The 19,634-nt window shown below is 43.5% G+C and overlaps 1 protein-coding gene across 2 annotated transcripts in view; it reads left to right on the top strand.

The window, feature by feature from the left end:
- The window catches only part of CLCN2 (chloride voltage-gated channel 2), a 184,765-nt gene extending 165,633 nt beyond the window's left edge, over nucleotides 1–19,132 (top strand). The window contains exons 17-24 of one of the 2 annotated variants that reach the window (XM_040428525.1): nucleotides 9,503–9,648; nucleotides 10,760–10,868; nucleotides 10,942–11,012; nucleotides 11,208–11,270; nucleotides 11,523–11,564; nucleotides 15,452–15,556; nucleotides 18,338–18,424; nucleotides 18,514–19,132. In XM_040428525.1, coding sequence (XP_040284459.1) covers nucleotides 9,503–9,648; nucleotides 10,760–10,868; nucleotides 10,942–11,012; nucleotides 11,208–11,270; nucleotides 11,523–11,564; nucleotides 15,452–15,556; nucleotides 18,338–18,424; nucleotides 18,514–18,702 — 812 coding nt within the window. In that variant the 3' untranslated portion in view covers nucleotides 18,703–19,132. The remainder of the gene's footprint in view (nucleotides 1–9,502; nucleotides 9,649–10,759; nucleotides 10,869–10,941; nucleotides 11,013–11,207; nucleotides 11,271–11,522; nucleotides 11,565–15,451; nucleotides 15,557–18,337; nucleotides 18,425–18,513) is intronic. The other variant, XM_040428526.1, reaches the window with a different exon arrangement.
- Nucleotides 19,133–19,634: the final 502 nt, after the last annotated feature.

Raw genomic sequence — 19,634 nt, 5'->3', positions numbered from 1 at the left:
CAAGAAACGAGGGAAGTAAAATAAGGATTAGATGGCCTGTGCCATTAGCTCCATTGTGATGTTGTGAGATTTAGCACACGGATAAATCGGGAGGACGCCACTGTTAACCATTACTAAAGTGTTAAATAGGTTGTAAGGGGAGAGTACGTGCATAGCAGTGCTGAGAACAGTGTGATGATGCCTTATCCAGGGCCCTGCAATTTATTGGAAAACTTCATGGATTTTCTCACCAAAAGTGAAAGAGGTGTCATTGAAACGTCATCATTTGCCTCTTCATCAGCTTGTCTAATAAAACTGCTTGAAAAATATGTAGCAAAATGAAATGTGAACAGAGCCAAATCAGAACCATCTTGGATTAATGAGGCACTAAACATTTAAAGGGAGTCTGCCACCAACCTGACCAGTTTTAAACCGATCTCATAGTTCAGTGGGACACAAAGACATAGATGTTACCTTTGTTTAGTTTTTCAGATCCTCCAAATCGTTTTTTGTCATATGCTAGTGAGCCATCGCAAGTGCCCAGGGGCGCATGCGCTGATTACTGGTGTGACAGAAGTGGCGCAGCACTAGCAGACAGCAATAACCGGTACATGCGCACTGCATATCTCTGTGCCCACAGTGGGCAGAACACTGTGCATGCTCGTGAGTGGCGGCGACGCGCAAAGGGACTACAGGGAAATATGTCACAGGGCTGGGCGGGCACTTGCAGCAAACTCTCCAGAAGTTTGGAGAAAAGGGGCGAGGCTTAGTCACCATTGACTATAATGGAGTCCATAACATGTATAGTGATGAAGGATCTGCAGGAGGGGACCAGGGAAAGCAACAATGACAACAGAGATTGGATTGTATGTTTGTTATTTTATAGTCAGATCTTGTAGAATTTTAGTGTAAAAATTAAAGGGAAAAAAAAAGACCTGCAGTGAAATTGCGGTCCACAAAAAATACAGATGACGTCCGTGTGCATTCTGTATTTTGCGGAACAGGACAGCTAGCCCCTAATAGAACAATACTGTCCTTTTTTTGCGGAACGGAAATACAGACAAACGGAATGCACACGGAATAACTTACATTTTTTGGCAGACTTATTGAAATGAATGGTTACGCATACGGTCCGCAAAAAAACCCGGAACGGACACGGAAAGAAAATACCTTGTGTGCATGAGCCCTTAGTACTAGGGTCCATTCACATGTCCGCAATTTCGTTCCGCATCTTGCGGAACGGAATTGCGGACAAGAATAGGCATTTTCTATTTTTCTATCGCGGTTGTCCGTGTTTTGCGGATCCGTGGATACGCAATACACATACAGACGTGTGAATGGACCCTTACCTTTACTTTCTGCAAGCTACCGAGCTTTCCCATTACCATGGTGTGACTAGCTGTGGCACAACTGGCAACTAGAAGGGGGATTTGTTTAGGTACGTTTAGTAGTCCGTATAACAGCTCCACATGCCATGTTACCCAGCTTTCCAGGGATCCTAAAAGGCAAATTTTGCAACATTTGGGAGCAAGAATGGGGATTTATTTAGGTACATTTAGCATTTAGCAGCCCCTAATACAGGTCTGCATGCTATGTTACCTAGCATTTCTGGGATCCTGAAAGAAAAATATGGGATGCTATTACATAATGTGATTGGGGGAATAGGAATTTATTTAGCTATATTTTGTATCCAGAAGTCAATATTACAGCTTCCCATGTTACAGTTGTGTCCAAAATAATAGCAGTAAGACATCACTAACCTGATCAATCACTGTTTTTGATAGAAATGATATTTCTGCATGGCAAATGATTTACTATCAGGTGTAGTAGAGCAGGGGTCTCCAAACCCCGGCCCGCGGGCCAGAACCGGCCCGCTTGTGCGTTCGATCCGGCCCGCCCGCAGCTGGCAGGTTGCAGGAACCAAATCCGCACAACCGCCCATGCTGTCACGCTTGTGTTGTGTGTTCGATTCCGCGCCCGCCCGCAGCTGACAGGTTGCAGGAACGAAAGCCGCACAACCACCCATGCTGTCACGCTGTGCTTTTTGATTGGCTGCTGGGACCGCCGATGTCCCGGCAACCAGTGACGTCACAGGTGCGGCACCTCCCCTCTTCCCGCCCGCTGTTTGAAATAACAAATCCACGTGTGTAGCAGCGGGCGGGAGTCGGGACTCAGGAGTCCAAGAAGAAAAAAAAAAGAAGAGGAGCAGAAGCCGGCTACAGCGGAGGCAAGTGTTGCACAACGCTGATGGGGACATGGGTATCCCCATCAGCGGTGACCCATCATCGGTTTCCACATCAGCACAGCGGCGTCCCCATCAGCAATGATGGGGACGCTGCTAATGTGGAAACTGCTGATGTGAACATTGCTGTGCTGATGGGGACATTGCTGAGGACACCGCTGATTGGCACACTGCTGATGGGGACAAAGGTGTCCCCATCAATGGTGTCCCCATCAGTACAGCAATGTCCCCATCAGCGTCCCCATTCTGATGGGGACATTGCTGTTCTGATGGGGACACCACTGATAGGGACACGGGTGTCCCCATCAACCGCGTCCCCAAAGGCAGTGTCCCCATCAGTGGTGTCCCCATCAGCTGCTAATGGGGACTCCGCTGATGGGGACATTGCTGTTCTGATGGGGACATCATTAATGGGGACATTGCTGTGCTGATGCTGACATTGCTGTTCTGATGGGGACATTGCTGTGCTGATGGGGACACCGCTGATGGGGACATTGCTGTGCTGATGGGGACACCGCTGATGGGGACATTGCTGTGCTGATGGGGACAACGCTGATAGGGACACGGGTGTCCCCATCAATGGTGTCCCCATCAGTGGTGTCCCCATCAGCACAGCAATGTCCCCAACAGCAGCGTCCCCATCAGTGGTGTCCCCATCAGCACAGCAATGTCCCCAACAGCAGCGTCCCCATCAGTGGGTGTCCCCATGATGGGAATATTGTTTTTCTGATGGGAATATTGTTTTTTTGATGGGAATATTTTTTTTTTTATGGGAATATTGCTTTTCTGATGGGGACATTGCTGTTCTGATTTGGCCATTGCTGTTCTGATGGGGACACCGCTGATAGGGACACGGGTGTCCCCATCAATGGTGTCCCCATCAGCCGCGTCCCCAACAGCAGTGTCCCCATCAGTGGTGGCCCCTATCAGCTGCTAATGGGGACTCCGCTGATGGGGACATTGCTGTTCTGATGGGGACATCGTTGATGGGGACATTGCTGTGCTTAAGGGTGACACGACTGATGGGGACATTGCTGTGCTGATGCTGACATTGCTGTGCTGATGCTGACATTGCTGTGCTGATGCTGACATTGCTGTGCTGATGGGGACATTGCTGTGCTGATGGGGACATTGTTGTGCTGATGCTGACATTGCTGTGCTGATGCTGACATTGCTGTGCTGATGGGGACATTGCTGTGCTGATGCTGACATTGCTGTGCTGATGCTGACATTGCTGTGCTGATGCTGACATTGCTGTGCTGATGGGGACATTGCTGTGCTGATGGGGACATTGCTGTGCTGATGGGGACATTGCTGTGCTGATGGGGACATTGCTGTGCTGATGGGGACATTGTTGTGCTGATGCTGACATTGCTGTGCTGATGCTGACATTGCTGTGCTGATGGGGACATTGCTGTGCTGATGGGGACATTGCTGTGCTGATGGGGACATTGTTGTGCTGATGCTGACATTGCTGTGCTGATGGGGACATTGCTGTGCTGATGGGGACATTGCTGTGCTGATGGGGACATTGCTGTGCTGATGGGGACATTGCTGTGCTGATGGGGACATTGTTGTGCTGATGCTGACATTGCTGTGCTGATGCTGACATTGCTGTGCTGATGCTGACATTGCTGTGCTGATGGGGACATTGCTGTGCTGATGGGGACATTGCTGTGCTGATGGGGACATTGCTGTGCTGATGGGGACATTGCTGTGCTGATGGGGACATTTTTGTGCTGATGGGGACACCGCTGATAGGGACACGGGTGTCTTTGCGTTGTTTTGCTAAAGTTTTTTCTCTTTTGTTCTCAGTCATATCATGCTGATTACAAAAACGATCCATGTAAAATATATACATTTAATTTAATACATAACTGATTTTTTTTTCCGGCCCCCGAATACTTGTAAAATCTTCAATGTGGCCCTCCTGTTGAAAAGTTTGGAGACCCCTGTAGTAGAGTAATAGAAATCCAACAGACCCAACAGTCATGACATGCATGCTGCTGATTCTCTATAATTCAATCACTTGAAAGGGGCATGTTCAAAATAATAGCAGTGTGGAGTTCAATTAGGGAGGTCATTCATTCTTTAAAAAACAGGTGGCAATTATTGCCCTTATTTAAGGAAGGAAGGCAGCAAATGTTGTACATGCTGGCAGTGCATTTCTCTCTGAAATTCTGAGGAACATGGGTTGTTCCAGACATTGTTCAGAAGAACAGCGTACCTTGATTAAAAAGTTGATTAGAGAGGGGAAAACATATAAAGAAGTGCAGAAAATGATAGACTGCTCAGCTAAAATGATCACAAATGCTTTAAAATGGCAACCAAAAACTACCATTCGAATGGATAGAAGAATAGCCAAAATGGCAAGGACTCAGCCAACAATCAGCTCCAGGAAGATCAAAGAAGGTCTAAAGTTACCTGTGAGTACTGTCACAATTAGAAGACGCCTATGTGAAGCCAAGCTATCTGCAAGAAGCCCCCGCAAAGTCCCAATGTTTACAAAAAGACATGTGCTGAAGAGGTTACAATTTGCCAAAGAGCGCATTGACTGGCCAAAAGAGAAATGGCGCAACATTATGTGGACTGATGAAAGTAAGATTGTTCTTTTGGGGTCTAGTGGCCGGAGACAGTTTGTCAGACGACCCCAAAACACTGAATTCAAGCCACAGTACACTGTGAAGACAGTGAAGCATGGTGGCGCAAGCATCATGATATGGGGATGTTCTTATACTACGGTGTTGGGCCTATTTATCGCATACCAGGGATCACGGATCAGTTTGAATACATCACAATACTTGAAGAGGTCATGCTGCCTTATGCTAAAGAGGAAATGCCCTTGAAATGGGTGTTCCAACAAGACAACGACCCCAAACACACCAGTAAACGTGCAACATCTTGGTTCCAGACCAACAAAATTGACGTTATGGAGTGGCCAGCCCAATCCCCGGATCTTAATCCAATAGAAGACTTGTGGGGTGACACCAAAAATGCAGTTTCTGAGGCAAAACCAAGAAATAGAGAAGAACTATGGAATGTAGTCCAATCATCCTGGGCTGGAATACCTGCTCACAGGGGCCAGAAGTTGGTTGACTCCATGCAACACAGATGTCCAGCAGTTCTCAGAAACTGTAGTTATACAACTAAATATTAGTTAAGTGATTCAAAGAAAAGCAAAATCTTCAAACATTTTTCAGTTAATATAGTGAATGTTTCAGTTTGTAAAGAAGAATACAAACACTGCTATTTTTTTGAACAGTCTAATATTCACTTTTCTTCAATTTTATTTATTTATTTTTCTTCATGTTTTGATTTGGAATAGAATGTGTAGTGTTCCCAATGCATTTGTGTGTATGGAAATAAAAGCTATAAGGGTCCATTCACACGTCCGTAAGTGTTTTGCGAATCCGCAAAACACGGACATCAGCAATGTGCATTCCGCATTTTGCGGACCGCACATCGCTGGCACTATAATATAAAATGCCTAATCTTGTCCTCAATTGCGGATAAGAATAGGACATGTTCTATTTTTTTGCGGAAACAGAAGCACGGATGTGGAAGTGCGGATCCGAAAATGCGGATGCGGACAGCACATTCCGGCCCCATTGAAAATTAATGGGTCTGCACCCGTTCCGCAAAATTGTGAATGGACGCTTAGAAGGATTTTGAGGTTTATTCACTTTTAAACACACTGCTATTATTTTGAACACAACTGTATATTACCCAGCTTTCCTGGGATAGTGAAAGTAACTCAACTTTAGGCCCCTTTCAGGCGATTGAGTTCCACACTCTGGACTCGCAGCATGAACATGCAGCAGCTCCCGTCCTGACCTCCCAGGACTGAAGGGATCGCATAACATTATATTGATTTATGATGCTATGTAACCCTAAGAGGTTTGGAATGTATTGTATAACACTGGCAGTATTATGTCAGTGTTATCCAATACATTCCAGAACTGTAAAGTTACATAGCATCATAAATCAATATAATGTTATGCGACCCCGGCAGTGCTTGGAGGTCAGAACGGGAGCTGCTGCATACTCACGTTGCGAGTCCAGAGCGTAGAACTCGCTTGTCTGAAAGGGGCTTTAGAGTGAGAATTGGGTTTTATTTAGGTAAATTTGTGTTTAGTAGTCCCCAGTACAGCTCCACATGGTATGATACTCAACTTTGTCAGGGCCATGAAAGACAAATATGGGAAACTATGGCATGGTGTTCTGGAGTAGGAATAGGGATTTATTTAGGTGTGTTTTATATTTCGTAGTCCCTCATATCGCTATGTCTATGGAAAAATTTAAAGAAAGTTGTCACTCTTGGAAGACGATAAGGAAAAAAATGAAACATCGCTGCCAAAATTGGTGTGATCCTTACCAGGTTAAAGGATACTTCCAGCCAGAAACTGTTAAAAAAGATCTTATCTAGTGACCTAGATGCTTTTGTGGAATTGTATTTGAATTATACATACACGGTAACATTTTAGATCCTATTACTGTTCTGTGAGGCTATGTAACGGGGATGGGGCTGGGACAACCTCTCATTCATTTTCATGGTACAACTCGGCACCAGAAAATGTGAAACTGTTGAACCAAGGAAAGTATAAAAACAAGATAATAATAGAATACATATAATACATTTAGAGAGGACCTTTCACCTGGAAAAACATTGTGAACTAAGTATCCCGACATATACAGCGGCGCCCAGGGATCTCACTGCACTTACTATTATCCCTGGGCGCCGCTCCGTTCTCCCGTTATGTCCTCCGGTATCTTCGCTCAGTAAGTTATAGTAGGCGGAGTCTGCCCTTGTTCTGTGGGCGTCTCCTTCTCCTAGGCTGTAGCGACTGGCCAATCGCAGCGCAGAGCTCACAGCCTGGGAGGTTTTTTTCTCCCAGGCTGTGAGCTCTGCGCTGCGATTGGCCAGCGCTACAGCCTAGGAGAAGGAGACGCCCAGCAGAACAAGGGCAGACTCCGCCTACTATAACCAAGTCCCCGAACATACCGGAGGACATAACGGGAGAACGGAGCGGCGCCCAGGGATAATAGTAAGTGCAGTGAGATCCCTCGGCGCCGCTGTACACTGCGTGCAGAATTATTAGGCAAATTAGTATTTTGACCACATCATCCTCTTTATGCATGTTGTCTTATTCCAAGCTGTATAGGCTCGAAAGCCTACTACCAATTAAGCATATTAGGTGATGTGCATCTCTGTAATGAGAAGGGGTGTGGTCTAATGACATCAACACCCTATATCAGGTGTGCATAATTATTAGGCAACTTCCTTTCCTTTGGCAAAATGGGTCAAAAGAAGGACTTGACAGGCTCAGAAAAGTCAAAAATAGTGAGATATCTTGCAGAGGGATGCAGCACTCTTAAAATTGCAAAGCTTCTGAAGCGTGATCATCGAACAATCAAGCGTTTCATTCAAAATAGTCAACAGGGTCGCAAGAAAAGTGTGGAAAAACCAAGGTGCAAAATAACTGCCCATGAACTGAGAAAAGTCAAGCGTGCAGCTGCCAAGATGCCACTTGCCACCAGTTTGGCCATATTTCAGAGCTGCAACATCACTGGAGAGCCCAAAAGCACAAGGTGTGCAATACTCAGAGACATGGCCAAGGTAAGAAAGGCTGAAAGACGACCACCACTGAACAAGACACACAAGCTGAAACGTCAAGACTGGGCCAAGAAATATCTCAAGACTGATTTTTCTAAGGTTTTATGGACTGATGAAATGAGAGTGAGTCTTGATGGGCCAGATGGATAGGCCCGTGGCTGGATTGGTAAAGGGCAGAGAACTCCAGTCCGACTCAGACGCCAGCAAGGTGGAGGTGGAGTACTGGTTTGGGCTGGTATCATCAAAGATGAGCTTGTGGGGCCTTTTCGGGTTGAGGATGGAGTCAAGCTCAACTCCCAGTCCTACTGCCAGTTTCTGGAAGACACCTTCTTCAAGCAGTGGTACAGGAAGAAGTCTGCATCCTTCAAGAAAAACATGATTTTCATGCAGGACAATGCTCCATCACACGCGTCCAAGTACTCCACAGCGTGGCTGGCAAGAAAGGGTATAAAAGAAGTAAATCTAATGACATGGCCTCCTTGTTCACCTGATCTGAACCCCATTGAGAACCTGTGGTCCATCATCAAATGTGAGATTTACAAGGAGGGAAAACAGTACACCTCTCTGAACAGTGTCTGGGAGGCTGTGGTTGCTGCTGCACGCAATGTTGATGGTGAACAGATCAAAACACTGACAGAATCCATGGATGGCAGGCTTTTGAGTGTCCTTGCAAAGAAAGGTGGCTATATTGGTCACTGATTTGTTTTTGTTTTGTTTTTGAATGTCAGAAATGTATATTTGTGAATGTTGAGATGTTATATTGGTTTCACTGGTAAAAATAAATAATTGAAATGGGTATATATTTGTTTTTTGTTAAGTTGCCTAATAATTATGCACAGTAATAGTCACCTGCACACACAGATATCCCCCTAAAATAGTTAAAACTAAAAACAAACTAAAAACTACTTCCAAAAATATTCAGCTTTGATATTAATGAGTTTTTTGGGTTCATTGAGAACATGGTTGTTGTTCAATAATAAAATTAATCCTCAAAAATACAACTTGCCTAATAATTCTGCACTCCCTGTATATGTCAGGATACTTAGTTCACAATGTTTTTCCAGGTGAAAGGTCCTCTTTAAGGATAAGGGCTTTTTTGGTTACTTTCCAAGCCAAAACACTACTTCTGTTTTATATACAAGTTGTACTTGGGTGATTTTGATGGAACTGTGCTCGCTTCTTTTGTACCCGATGTAACATGGTTAGCACTCCTTTTTTCTGAGATTTCTGAGTTTGGTTATCTAATCTAAGCAAACACCTTCAATTGCTTTTCAATGGCTTTTGTCTCAAGATAATGAAATGAGTTAAAAAATTTGAGTTAACAGCGGGAGTGCTAACCATGGTACATCTGTATATTAGTATAGAAGTATGCCTATACATCTCTGGCTATTGGGTGATATGCAGTCTCTTACTTCTGACAATGCTGTTCAAATAAAGGTTGTATTTTGTAGTTCTTGGTAATTTACCTGGCTCCCGAACACTTCTCATGTCCTTATGTCCCATCTATTGCTTACATTACTGTTCTTGTGAATCCAAATCATTGCCTTCCTCTGGCGTTTTATTATTATTATTTTTTGTTCTACATCATTAATATTAAGGATGTGAAAGTGTGTGCAGTGAAAGAGGGAGTAATTAAATATTGATGCAGTGATTGTCTCTTTCTCCAGAGTCCATGGTGTTGCTGGGCTCCATTGACTGCGCTCAGCTGGTGTCTTTGCTGCGGTTTCAGCTCAGCAGAAAACGTCGCCTGCAGCAGCTGAGAGAGAAAGAGAATGGGGGAAAGAAAGAAGTAGAGAGCAGTGTGCGATTCCAGGTGAAGAGATGCAATTTATACCGATGATGTCAATGCGAAAAGGAATCTGTCACCAGGAAATTCACTGTTAAACTAGGGCTAGCTCAGCTGAATGCAATGATACCTTTCGCTTAGTGATCCATTGCTCCATTCTGGAGAAAAAGTAATTTTAATCTATATGCAGATGTGCACCAAGGGCAGGCCGAAGGAACCTGATAAAATTCCAAAAAGAGAGAAAAAAAGCATTGCACGTACACGAGCTCTGAATTGATCTGTTGCTTCTCGGCATAATTACTAGTATACAGCGCCATAGTCCACCTAATGTATACAGAACCATTTGCATACATTTTGATCAACGTGCATAAGCTCACTCACCACATCAAGCTTGCCTCTTTTGAAAGGGACCTACTCTAATTTGGCGCAGCACCACGTGGCAATTGTCACCGCCAAAACTCAGCACCCACAGGCGGCAAGACCCAACAGCCTAACAGCACCCCTGCTGTCAAACTGAGCCCCCTCAGCACTGGGTCCCACTAACCCCCACAGACACAGCATCAAAGCCACAGCAACAACCAGTACTGCGCCATGTGAAAAGATGTCGAACTCACCTGTCCATGTGGTCTCAGAACTTAAACTGAGACCAAGTAGCCTTCAACCTATATGTAGTCTCCTGGTAATGGTGGTATTGCACAAGGCAATGCTCCATATAGAATCAGACACACTGGTCTATGACTTATGTGCTGGAGTTATATCACTGCTGAGATCTTACAGTTCTTACAGAGAAGTGTCAGTCATCGACGAGAGGAACTGATGAATAAGCCGGACTCTTCTCTGGCAGCACATACCTTTTCTTCCGCATGCATTGCCAGGATTAACCAGTAAGTTCTCAGCAGCGGTGCTTCTTCAGCAGATTTCAGTCACTACTTTATGTTGTCCCCTTTTCCTTTTTGGCCAATCCAAGCAGTAATGACCTTTTGATTGATAATCTAAATATCTGTACTGAAGAAGCTGTCTTCTCGGTCACAGTATTGTTTCCTAAACTCATCCCATTTAGGATGCTGTATGTGCTGTACAAGTACCTTTTCTTCCATGTGTTAGTGGAGTCGTTTATTGAAATGCTTTTGTTCTTTAGATAGAAACAGAAGAGTCCTCATTTTCTCCACCACCGGTAGGGGAAAGCCGGAAACCCCTTAAACCAGCTCTGAAACGCAACCAGAGTAGCGTGACGGAACATTCTCAAGGTACTTGATATTCAGTAGGTATGATTTGCAGCAAGAAAGGAACAGTGGATTATCTATTATCTTTTACTTACAGATGAATCCGATAATTCCGTAGCCGCCTTGAAAAATATATTCTGTGCCAAAGACTTCAGTGAAACCATGGAGGTAAGGAGGCATCCATACATCTGCTCTCGCCCTCCTTGTGGCGCATGTTGAGCGCAGAGCATGTATTCACTATGTACTCCCTGCTTCTGACTCTGTGATACTCACCCATTAACCATCCCTCTTTGCCCTTTCACTCCATTGTGTTACTCACCATGCAGTGCTCATATTTGTTTTCTATGTTGTTGCTAACTTAAGTCTGCCAAGAATCCTGCATCACCCTTAAAGATTAAGTTGAAACGGAAACGGCCACGTAGGACGGTAGGTAAACGACTAACCTGTACCGTGTGCCTCTACTTCACATTGCCGCTAATCAACAGTAACTTCTGGTACGTGCTTGTTTAGTGCATGGAAACGCACGCTGCCTGCATCACTAATGTGATGGATCAAATTGTAATCATTACTCACTATTATGAAATCATCTACGGAAGAGAAGTGTTCCGTTTTTTTCTCCTTCCTTAAATATGTATGTGATACCCCATGTGACTTAATGTAAGAGATGTTTTGTTTTAGGGGGAAGATATGGATGAGATAGATACAATGACACAATCACAGGTGAGTCTGCATCGGGTTGGTTGTTCCAGTAAGAAGTTCTGTTGCAGGATTTAAAACTGTCTACACTTTTACATCAATTCAGTGGGTCTTAATAAAAAATTCCCTATAGATCAGTTTTGCAGCATCTATGCAGTGGTGCATACACGGTGACAACAAACTAATTCTGTGTAGTGCAACCCATACTTTCTTCCATTTTCCCCGACATTGTGATAATATACATTGGGTAGGTTAGCCAAAATAGAGAAGAGATAGAAGGGAGTATGACCACAGGATCAGACTACACAGAATTCATTTGTTGTCTGTTACCATGGAGATGCATAGTCTGCTAGTCTACATTAGGGTGTCCACTGGCTTCACCTCACCGACCACGCGCCCAAACCGATAAACCACGCTCACCTCCGTGAAGCCACACCCCCACCTCTGTGAAGTCACACCCCCGTCGCCGGCCGGGGGGAAAAAAACAAGGGGAGGAGAGGGAAGACGTTGCTGAATGGAAGGTGAGCTGAGGGTAGCCGGGGTGCTTTTCTCCCTTTCAGTCAGCCATAGGCGACCATGTCTGCGGCTCTAGTGACTGACTGGGGGTGAGGGAAGCCTCAGTCAGTTGCTGCAGCTCACGCTCAGACAGCGCAGTGCTGCTGTCTGAGCGTGAGCTACTGCAAGGGTGGACATCCCTGTGTCTGTCCCTGCGCCGGACGGACGACAGGGAGCCAGAAAACCGGACTGTCCGGCCTAAAACCGGACGTCTGGCCATCCTAGTCTACATAGGAACTCTAGAAACAAACCGGCAGGAAATTTTTAATTAACACCTATTGCAAAGTTGTTTTATTTTCCTTTTAAGACTTAGCACAATCATGGAGCTATTTTATAGGATGCCCGAATTAAGTAAAAACTGACATGTAGGGAAGAGACTTTAATTATCCGGGCAGATGTTTATATAATTCCATTACTTTGGGAATCTGGGTGACAACCTTTATAAGCTCATTACAGGAAACCATTAGTAGCTGTTAATGTTAGACATCCCTCAATTGTTACAGTGGGGGATCATAGACCTGCTGGACAGTAACACGCAGAACCCATATACAAGTAGAGAGAAAGCCTTTATTATACAATAACCTGATAATGAATCATGTATGAGATACCACTTTATTGCATAATAGATAATACACCCTTATTATATAATAGCAAGTCACCAAGTACATCTGTGACCATGTGAAAGAGGCCACAATCAGAACATGGACCATCGTGAATACTGCTGCATTTGATATAAGATTTTCACTGTAAAGGTTGTCTTCATTTTATTAAATCGTGTTTTAGATAAATTGCCTCCCTGCTTTTATATGCTTATGAATGAAGGATAGGATTACTGTCCTAATCCTTAGTCATTCTGTCTGGAATCAGCTGCTTGAGGTTGCTCAATACAGGAATAGTGTTAGGTTAAGGGTCCATTCAAACGTCCGCAATTTCGTTCCGCATTTTGCAGAACGGAATTGCGGACCCATTTATTTCTATGGGGCAGCACGATGTGCTGCCCGGATACGGAATTACGGACCCGCACTTCCGGGTCCGCAGTTCCGTTCCCGGAAAAAAATAGAACATGTCCTATTCTTGTCCACAATTGCGGACAAGAATAGGCATATTCTATTAGTGCCGGCGATGTGCAGTCCGGAAAATGCGGAACGCACATTGCCGTGTCCGTGGTTTGCGAATCCGTGGATCCGCAAAATACGTTATGGACGTGTTAATGGACCCTTAATGTGGGAAATGCAAATTTCACTAGATGTTGCACCAGTGAAGTACACAGCATGATACATTTCCCTTGTTTATACTCTAAACAGCATTGGCTGAAGGTACTCATTGCAATATGGCAAATATTGAAGCAAATTTACTAATCCCATAGATAGCTTAAACTTAGACGGGCTGTCCAGACCTGTACCACATTTATCATAGTGGCTCGGGCTGGGTGGTAAATTTGCTGCATAGCTAGGCACTTTTATTTAGATTTATACCAACTATTGGTTGACTTAATTTAAGACGTCAGAATTGTGGTGCAATTTCGGTGTCACATAAATGTCACAAATTAGGCCATGCTCCATTTCCCACACTACACCCTTTTGCTGGTAAGTCACATCCACTTTTCAGGCTAAGGCAACAATAATTTCTGTAAACCTAGATTCGCCAACTTGTTCCACATTTTGGCACAATTTACTGCAGAATCAACGTGCACTCACATTAGTAAATGTGGGGCAATATATTGGTATTGCATGTGCAATGTAAGGCTGGGTTCACATCTGCGCTGTGAACTCTGGCAGTTTGTTGCGGCAGAGGAACAGACTGCCGGAGTTCACTGTATCCGGCATAGTCAGTTGCGCTCCGCCAGATCCCCATTCGCTGTAATGGGATCTGGCGGTAATCCGCCTGCTTTACGGCATATATGCCAACTTTTGTCCGGACAAAAAATGTTGCGTCCGGATTACAGTGCCGGGGGTTCACAACGCAGTTGTGAACCCGGCTTAAGTTATCTGCAGGTTTGTATTCACACAAAAAATATGATAGCATAAAACCAATTGAACACCTTTCCTGTGCTTTCTGATGGATGTAGCTTGTCACATGCATTCATGAAATTGCATTGAATCACATTGTATGCACTTAATCATTGTGGAGGCCAGACCTTAAAGGGGTTTTCCATCTAGGAAAAATCTATTAGAAAACAGGTTAGAATGTTGAACAAAAAAAGTTATACTCCCCCGTACTAATCCTTTACCGCTCTCGTACTGGTGCTTCCCAGGTCGCCCTACTGGTTCCTTGGCCTTAATGGACCTTGATGTTTTAATGCTACTACTTTCTAAATAGTTCATAAATAAAGTTCACAAACAACAGATTTGTCATAGAAACCCTTGTATAGGACCAGAATAAACATATAGAAAAGATGGCCATGCATGTGCCAATTCCAGCAAAGTCTGTGGTTGCTATGGACACAACCAAGCCAAAAACTGAGACTTCAGTAGAGTGAGGCACATGCATCTCATCAGGTGCATAGCTAGAAAGTGTTGGTCACCAACCATGACAGGCTTTTGAAAAGCATCCATAGATCAGCATCCAGCAGTGCAGCCTACAAGCATCTTTCGGTCTAAGGTCTGGCTGACATGCATTTCTTGATGGACAAAGTATTTAAAGATGCAATGCTACTTGTCACAATTTCATACTGTACCAGTATGGCATATACAACATATCCCAGAAATACCTTTATTTCCTTTTGTTGATTTTTATAGCCTCCAAAAATCACTTTTGATTCATATGCAAATTAGAATAAAGAGCCCAAGGGGCAGTACCCATCACTGATAGAGCCAGCCGCTCCCATTTAAATCGAGCCCTGCACATTTTCTCTATATTCCTCCACTCCCAATATCATTGAGCCACTACTTGAAATCTCACGCTACTGGATCTCCTCTTCCAGATTGTCTGTGCTGTAGTAGACTTGATGATGCCGCTGTCCACAGAGCATCGATGTACACCTGTGAAAGATTTCAAGAGGTGGCTTGATGATGCCAGGAGTGGTCGGAGGTGAAGAGGAGACACATAGGGAAGGAGCGGAGCTTGATTCAAATGGGAGCAGCTGGGTTCCATTGGTGATGGTTACTACCACTATGGCCTTTTTTTTTTATTTGTATGTGAATCAAATGTCGTTTTTTTTGGAGGCTATATAAATCAACAAAAGGAAATAATGGTATGTTTGTGATATGTTCGATGTCAACTACAGGGCACTGGGAATAGTTTTAAATGTGGTGTGGTGTATCTGCTGACAGACTCATTTTAACAGAGGAAGCCTGCATATTGTTAAGCTGAGATGGTATAATTGGGAAGCTATCACTTCTTTTTCGTTTCATTAGATTTTAGAATGGGAAGAGCTTCAGCTGGATGAAACAATCAATTTCAACAACTTAAAAATTGACCCTGCACCATTCCAGTTGGTGGAAAGAACATCTCTACATAAAGTACAATGCATCTATCTGTTTTTCTATCTCTGTCTGTCAGTTCAAAATAGACCAGAGTTCTCCAGTCTACAAAATGAAATATCTGGGAAAGATATCAAAAGCTATAGATCTAGTAGTTACTTCACCAAGTATTCTGCATTCTTCTTGCAGTTTTGGGGCGCCACGGATACATTGAATGTGGTAATTTGCTTATATCCCACATGCCCTGGCACAAATAACTCCTGGTGCTTACCTTGCATTTGATACTCTGTTAGTTTACCATGTAGATGTGGTCTACAACATCTGGTCTCAAGTATCTTATTAGTGCAGAACTTATAAAAATGAGAATATTTTTTATTATTGCATTCTTATTTAGAGTTAACAAAAAAATTTCTAGTTGAACTTTATAAAAAAAATTAAATAGTTTGTATTCTGCAGACTGTTCTTTCTTCTTTTCACTGAATTCCGTCAGAATGCTTCTATGTCATCTTGATCTATAGCACTTATATCTTTACTCCTAACAGCTCATAAACACTCATTTAACCTGAAGTCTTATTAGTATGGTCATAATTTAGCTAAAGTGAGTGTTTGTGAGCTGTCAGTGAAGATATAAGGGCTATAGATTATCCTCTGTCTTATCCTCTTTTTTTGGTGCATGTTCCTAAGGCTCCATTCACACGTCTGTGGTGTGTTGCAGACCCGCAAATTGCGGATCCGCAACGCACCCGCCTGGCACCCCTATAGAAATGCCTATTCTTGTTCGCAGCTGCGGACAAGAATACAAGAATGGGGCCACTGCCCGCATCCATTCCGTCCCCATAGAGAATGAATGGGTCCGCACCCGTTCCGCAAAATTGTGGAACGTATGCGGACCCATTTGCAGACGTGTGAATGGAGCCTAATTGATCCCTCCAGCAGCTGGATAAGTATCTTACCAATCCACCTAACAATAATGGGACAGCCCTCATATTTCAGATGCAGTTAAAAGTTGTCTTTATTGAAGAACTGCCTCGTTCAGAATTTCACATTAAGCAAAAGTAAGTTTGAAGTTTCGGGCAGGCTGTGCCCTGTGTGAAGCCGAAAATAGCATATGCTACAGGTAAGTACCAAACAGTATGGATATTCACAGATCTCGCACACCTAGCGTACTTAGTATATTACATATCTCTTACGGAGAATGGGTCTCTCATTAAATTAGGCCATTCTGAATCTAATAGTACTGAAGCTTGTACCTGGGCTCATTTTGGAGCCAAGCTATTCAGAGCCAGCGATATATGTGAATATATATACAGCAGTTGTATTTTGGATATTAATGATTACCATATAGCATACTGAGCGGAGGGATCCCTTACATCCTTTAAAGGACTAAAGGGTGTCATTTATGATGCTGAAATACGCCTATATTAGGCATATTTCAGGTGCAGATTGCGGCACAAAGGTTAGTTGCGCCGCAATCTACAACTTCTGCCCAGTCACGCCAGGTCTACAAAAGTGGGCATGGCAGGGAAGGGGCCGGCAGGCCCATCTGAGTTACCACTTTCTATGCCTGTATCAAGTGTAGAAAAGGTATAAGACAGCTCGGAAGCTATCTTATATTTAGAACTGGCGGAGTATCTGCCAAAGTTATGAAGAGGCTGTCGCCTCTTCATAACTTCAGCAGATCCACTGCCAGCATAGGGGTTTATTAAGACTGGCATCTAAAAAGCCGGTCTTAATAAATGTTGCCCCTAAGTGTCAGTGTCGGCTAGTACAGAATTTTTAAATTGCAGCACCTCTATCACATGTTCTGCACTGTATATTAACACAAAAGTGAAAGTGACATCCACAAAATAACATGCTACATATCCATGATTTGGTTATTGGAATATATGTCTGGGCTAGATATACAGATTACAACTAGCTAGATAAACTGGATATACAGAACAAGAAAATGTGTGACCGTAACACCATATGTGACTTAGTTACTGTGTTAATGCGATTAGGCAAGTTGATTCCTGAATTATATGAAAGACCCCTTCTCCTTAAGGCCTCCTGCACATGACCCTATCCATTTAGTGGTCCGCAAAACACAGATACCAGCTGAGCGCATGGCGCCATTTCTTTTTTTTTTTTTTTTACTCCTGCAGAAATGTCCTGTATTTGTCTGAAAAACAGGCAAGTACCAGACATGTTGTATCTTTTGTGCAGGGCCGTAGAACGGACATACAGATGCAGACTGAACATAAAGTCATGTGCATGAGCCTTAAGTGATAGGATATACAAAATACGCCAGGTGTGCGATATCTATGAATATGCATTCACTTTAATGTGCCTCGTGTTTTATACTTTCCAATACTTGCCTGTATCATATACTATTTTCAGTCTGAGAAAGGGCATAACCTGTACGGCCCGAAACGTCACACTTACCTTTGTTTAATGTGAAATTCTGAATGTGGGGTTTCTTCAATAAAGACAACTGTTCATTGCATCTGCAGTATGAGTGCTGTACTGTGATTGTGAGAATAATTGTACAGATGAAGATGACAGAGCAGCTTTCAGAGAGGGAAAGCTGAAAACTGCAGAGGACAAACTGTTGACTGGTAAATATGATTGTTAGCCCAAGATAAGGAGAATGCAATAATAAACACCCCCTAAAGTGCCCATAGCCTATAAAGTACATTTTTCAACAACCATGTAATAATCAAAAGGAGAACCCCCTTTCCCTTACTTTTGCTGATATCAGGCTGGTGGATGCAATTAATATTATTAACAGATATTGTGTAGGGTTTTTTGTATTCCTTACTTTGTTCATTCTCTTCTCAGGCACACACAGTTTTCTCCTTGCTTGGTATGGACCATGCTTATGTCACCTCCATAGGAAGACTCATTGGGATGGTGACATTGAGAGAGGTAACTGCTGCCAATAGATATAGTAGAGGCATTTTGACAACAAGTATATTTATGTTTTCTAAGAGTCCAAATTGTCTTGTTTTTGTCAGCTTCGTAAGGCTATTGAAGGCTCGGTGAACGCTAAAGGTGCTAAAGTACGCCCTCCGTTAGCCAGCTTCAGAGACAGTTTTACAAGCAGTAGCGAGACAGAGACTGCCAATATCAGTAAATTATGGGAAAGAAGCCACCGGCATCTACTACCTCGTGAATCCAGTCCCTCTGATAGTGATGACAAGTGACCTTAATCATACGTCAGCCATCAAGCAACATACTGTACACCTGGAGGATTCTGGGATTTCATATCAGCACTGCCATCTGTTTCATACAGAAAACCTTGAATGCACAAGCTGAACATTTGAATCGTGAGTCTTCCATTCCAACTCTAGAAGAAAAAGCAGGAGTTGGGGTATTTTTAATGTGGCCTTTATTGGCCTTCTTTTTAGAAGTGCCCTGCACCTTCTCAATAATGTGAACTCTAACCTTGTAATGATCACTGGAACTGGGTGCAATGTACCGACTAGACAGACTGGACTGCCATAAATCAGTAGTGATATTTTTTTAATTTCCAGTTATGACCTTCTTGGGGTTAACGCTGCCACTAATTTTATGTGCCATTAAAATAAATTAATGTTGTGTTTGTACAAAGGTCTAGCTGCATCATTGATGTCAACCAATAAACATATACTCAGGGTCAGAGGTTGAGTAGTCGTGGCCCAGTGTATAATTACTCAGAGGTGTCCTTAAATATCACTATTGAACTGAGTGTACCTTATTGTAGTTATTTAAAACATAACATTTATTTCATTTAATTTTTAAGATATTGAGACACTGAATTAAAACAATGCTGTTGGTGCACTGCTTTACTGGAGGGATGTCAGGTGTGACTGGCAGCTCTAGTCCCATATATGTCAAGCGGTAGTCTATCAGAGGGGGTGCTTAAACTGTATCTTGCTGGGGGATGCTCGGCCTAGGTTCTTTTCCTATATAAGCTGATTCAGGAGAGCTGGGAGAACCCTAACAGACTGTATTCCGGGCACCCGCCCTAAAAAGGGCGACCCCCAGCCGCTGGAACCTTGGGTCTATTGCTGTCTAGCCCTGACAAATAATCCTTCCTAGAGTACAAATGCCCGACGCGTTTCACCACAAAGAGTTGTGGTTCTTCAGGGACAAA

Source organism: Bufo bufo, chromosome 4 (genome assembly GCF_905171765.1).
Source record: "Bufo bufo chromosome 4, aBufBuf1.1, whole genome shotgun sequence".
In the NCBI taxonomy this organism is placed as follows: Eukaryota; Metazoa; Chordata; class Amphibia; order Anura; family Bufonidae; genus Bufo; species Bufo bufo.
This window is presented reverse-complemented; position numbering and strand designations above follow the sequence as displayed.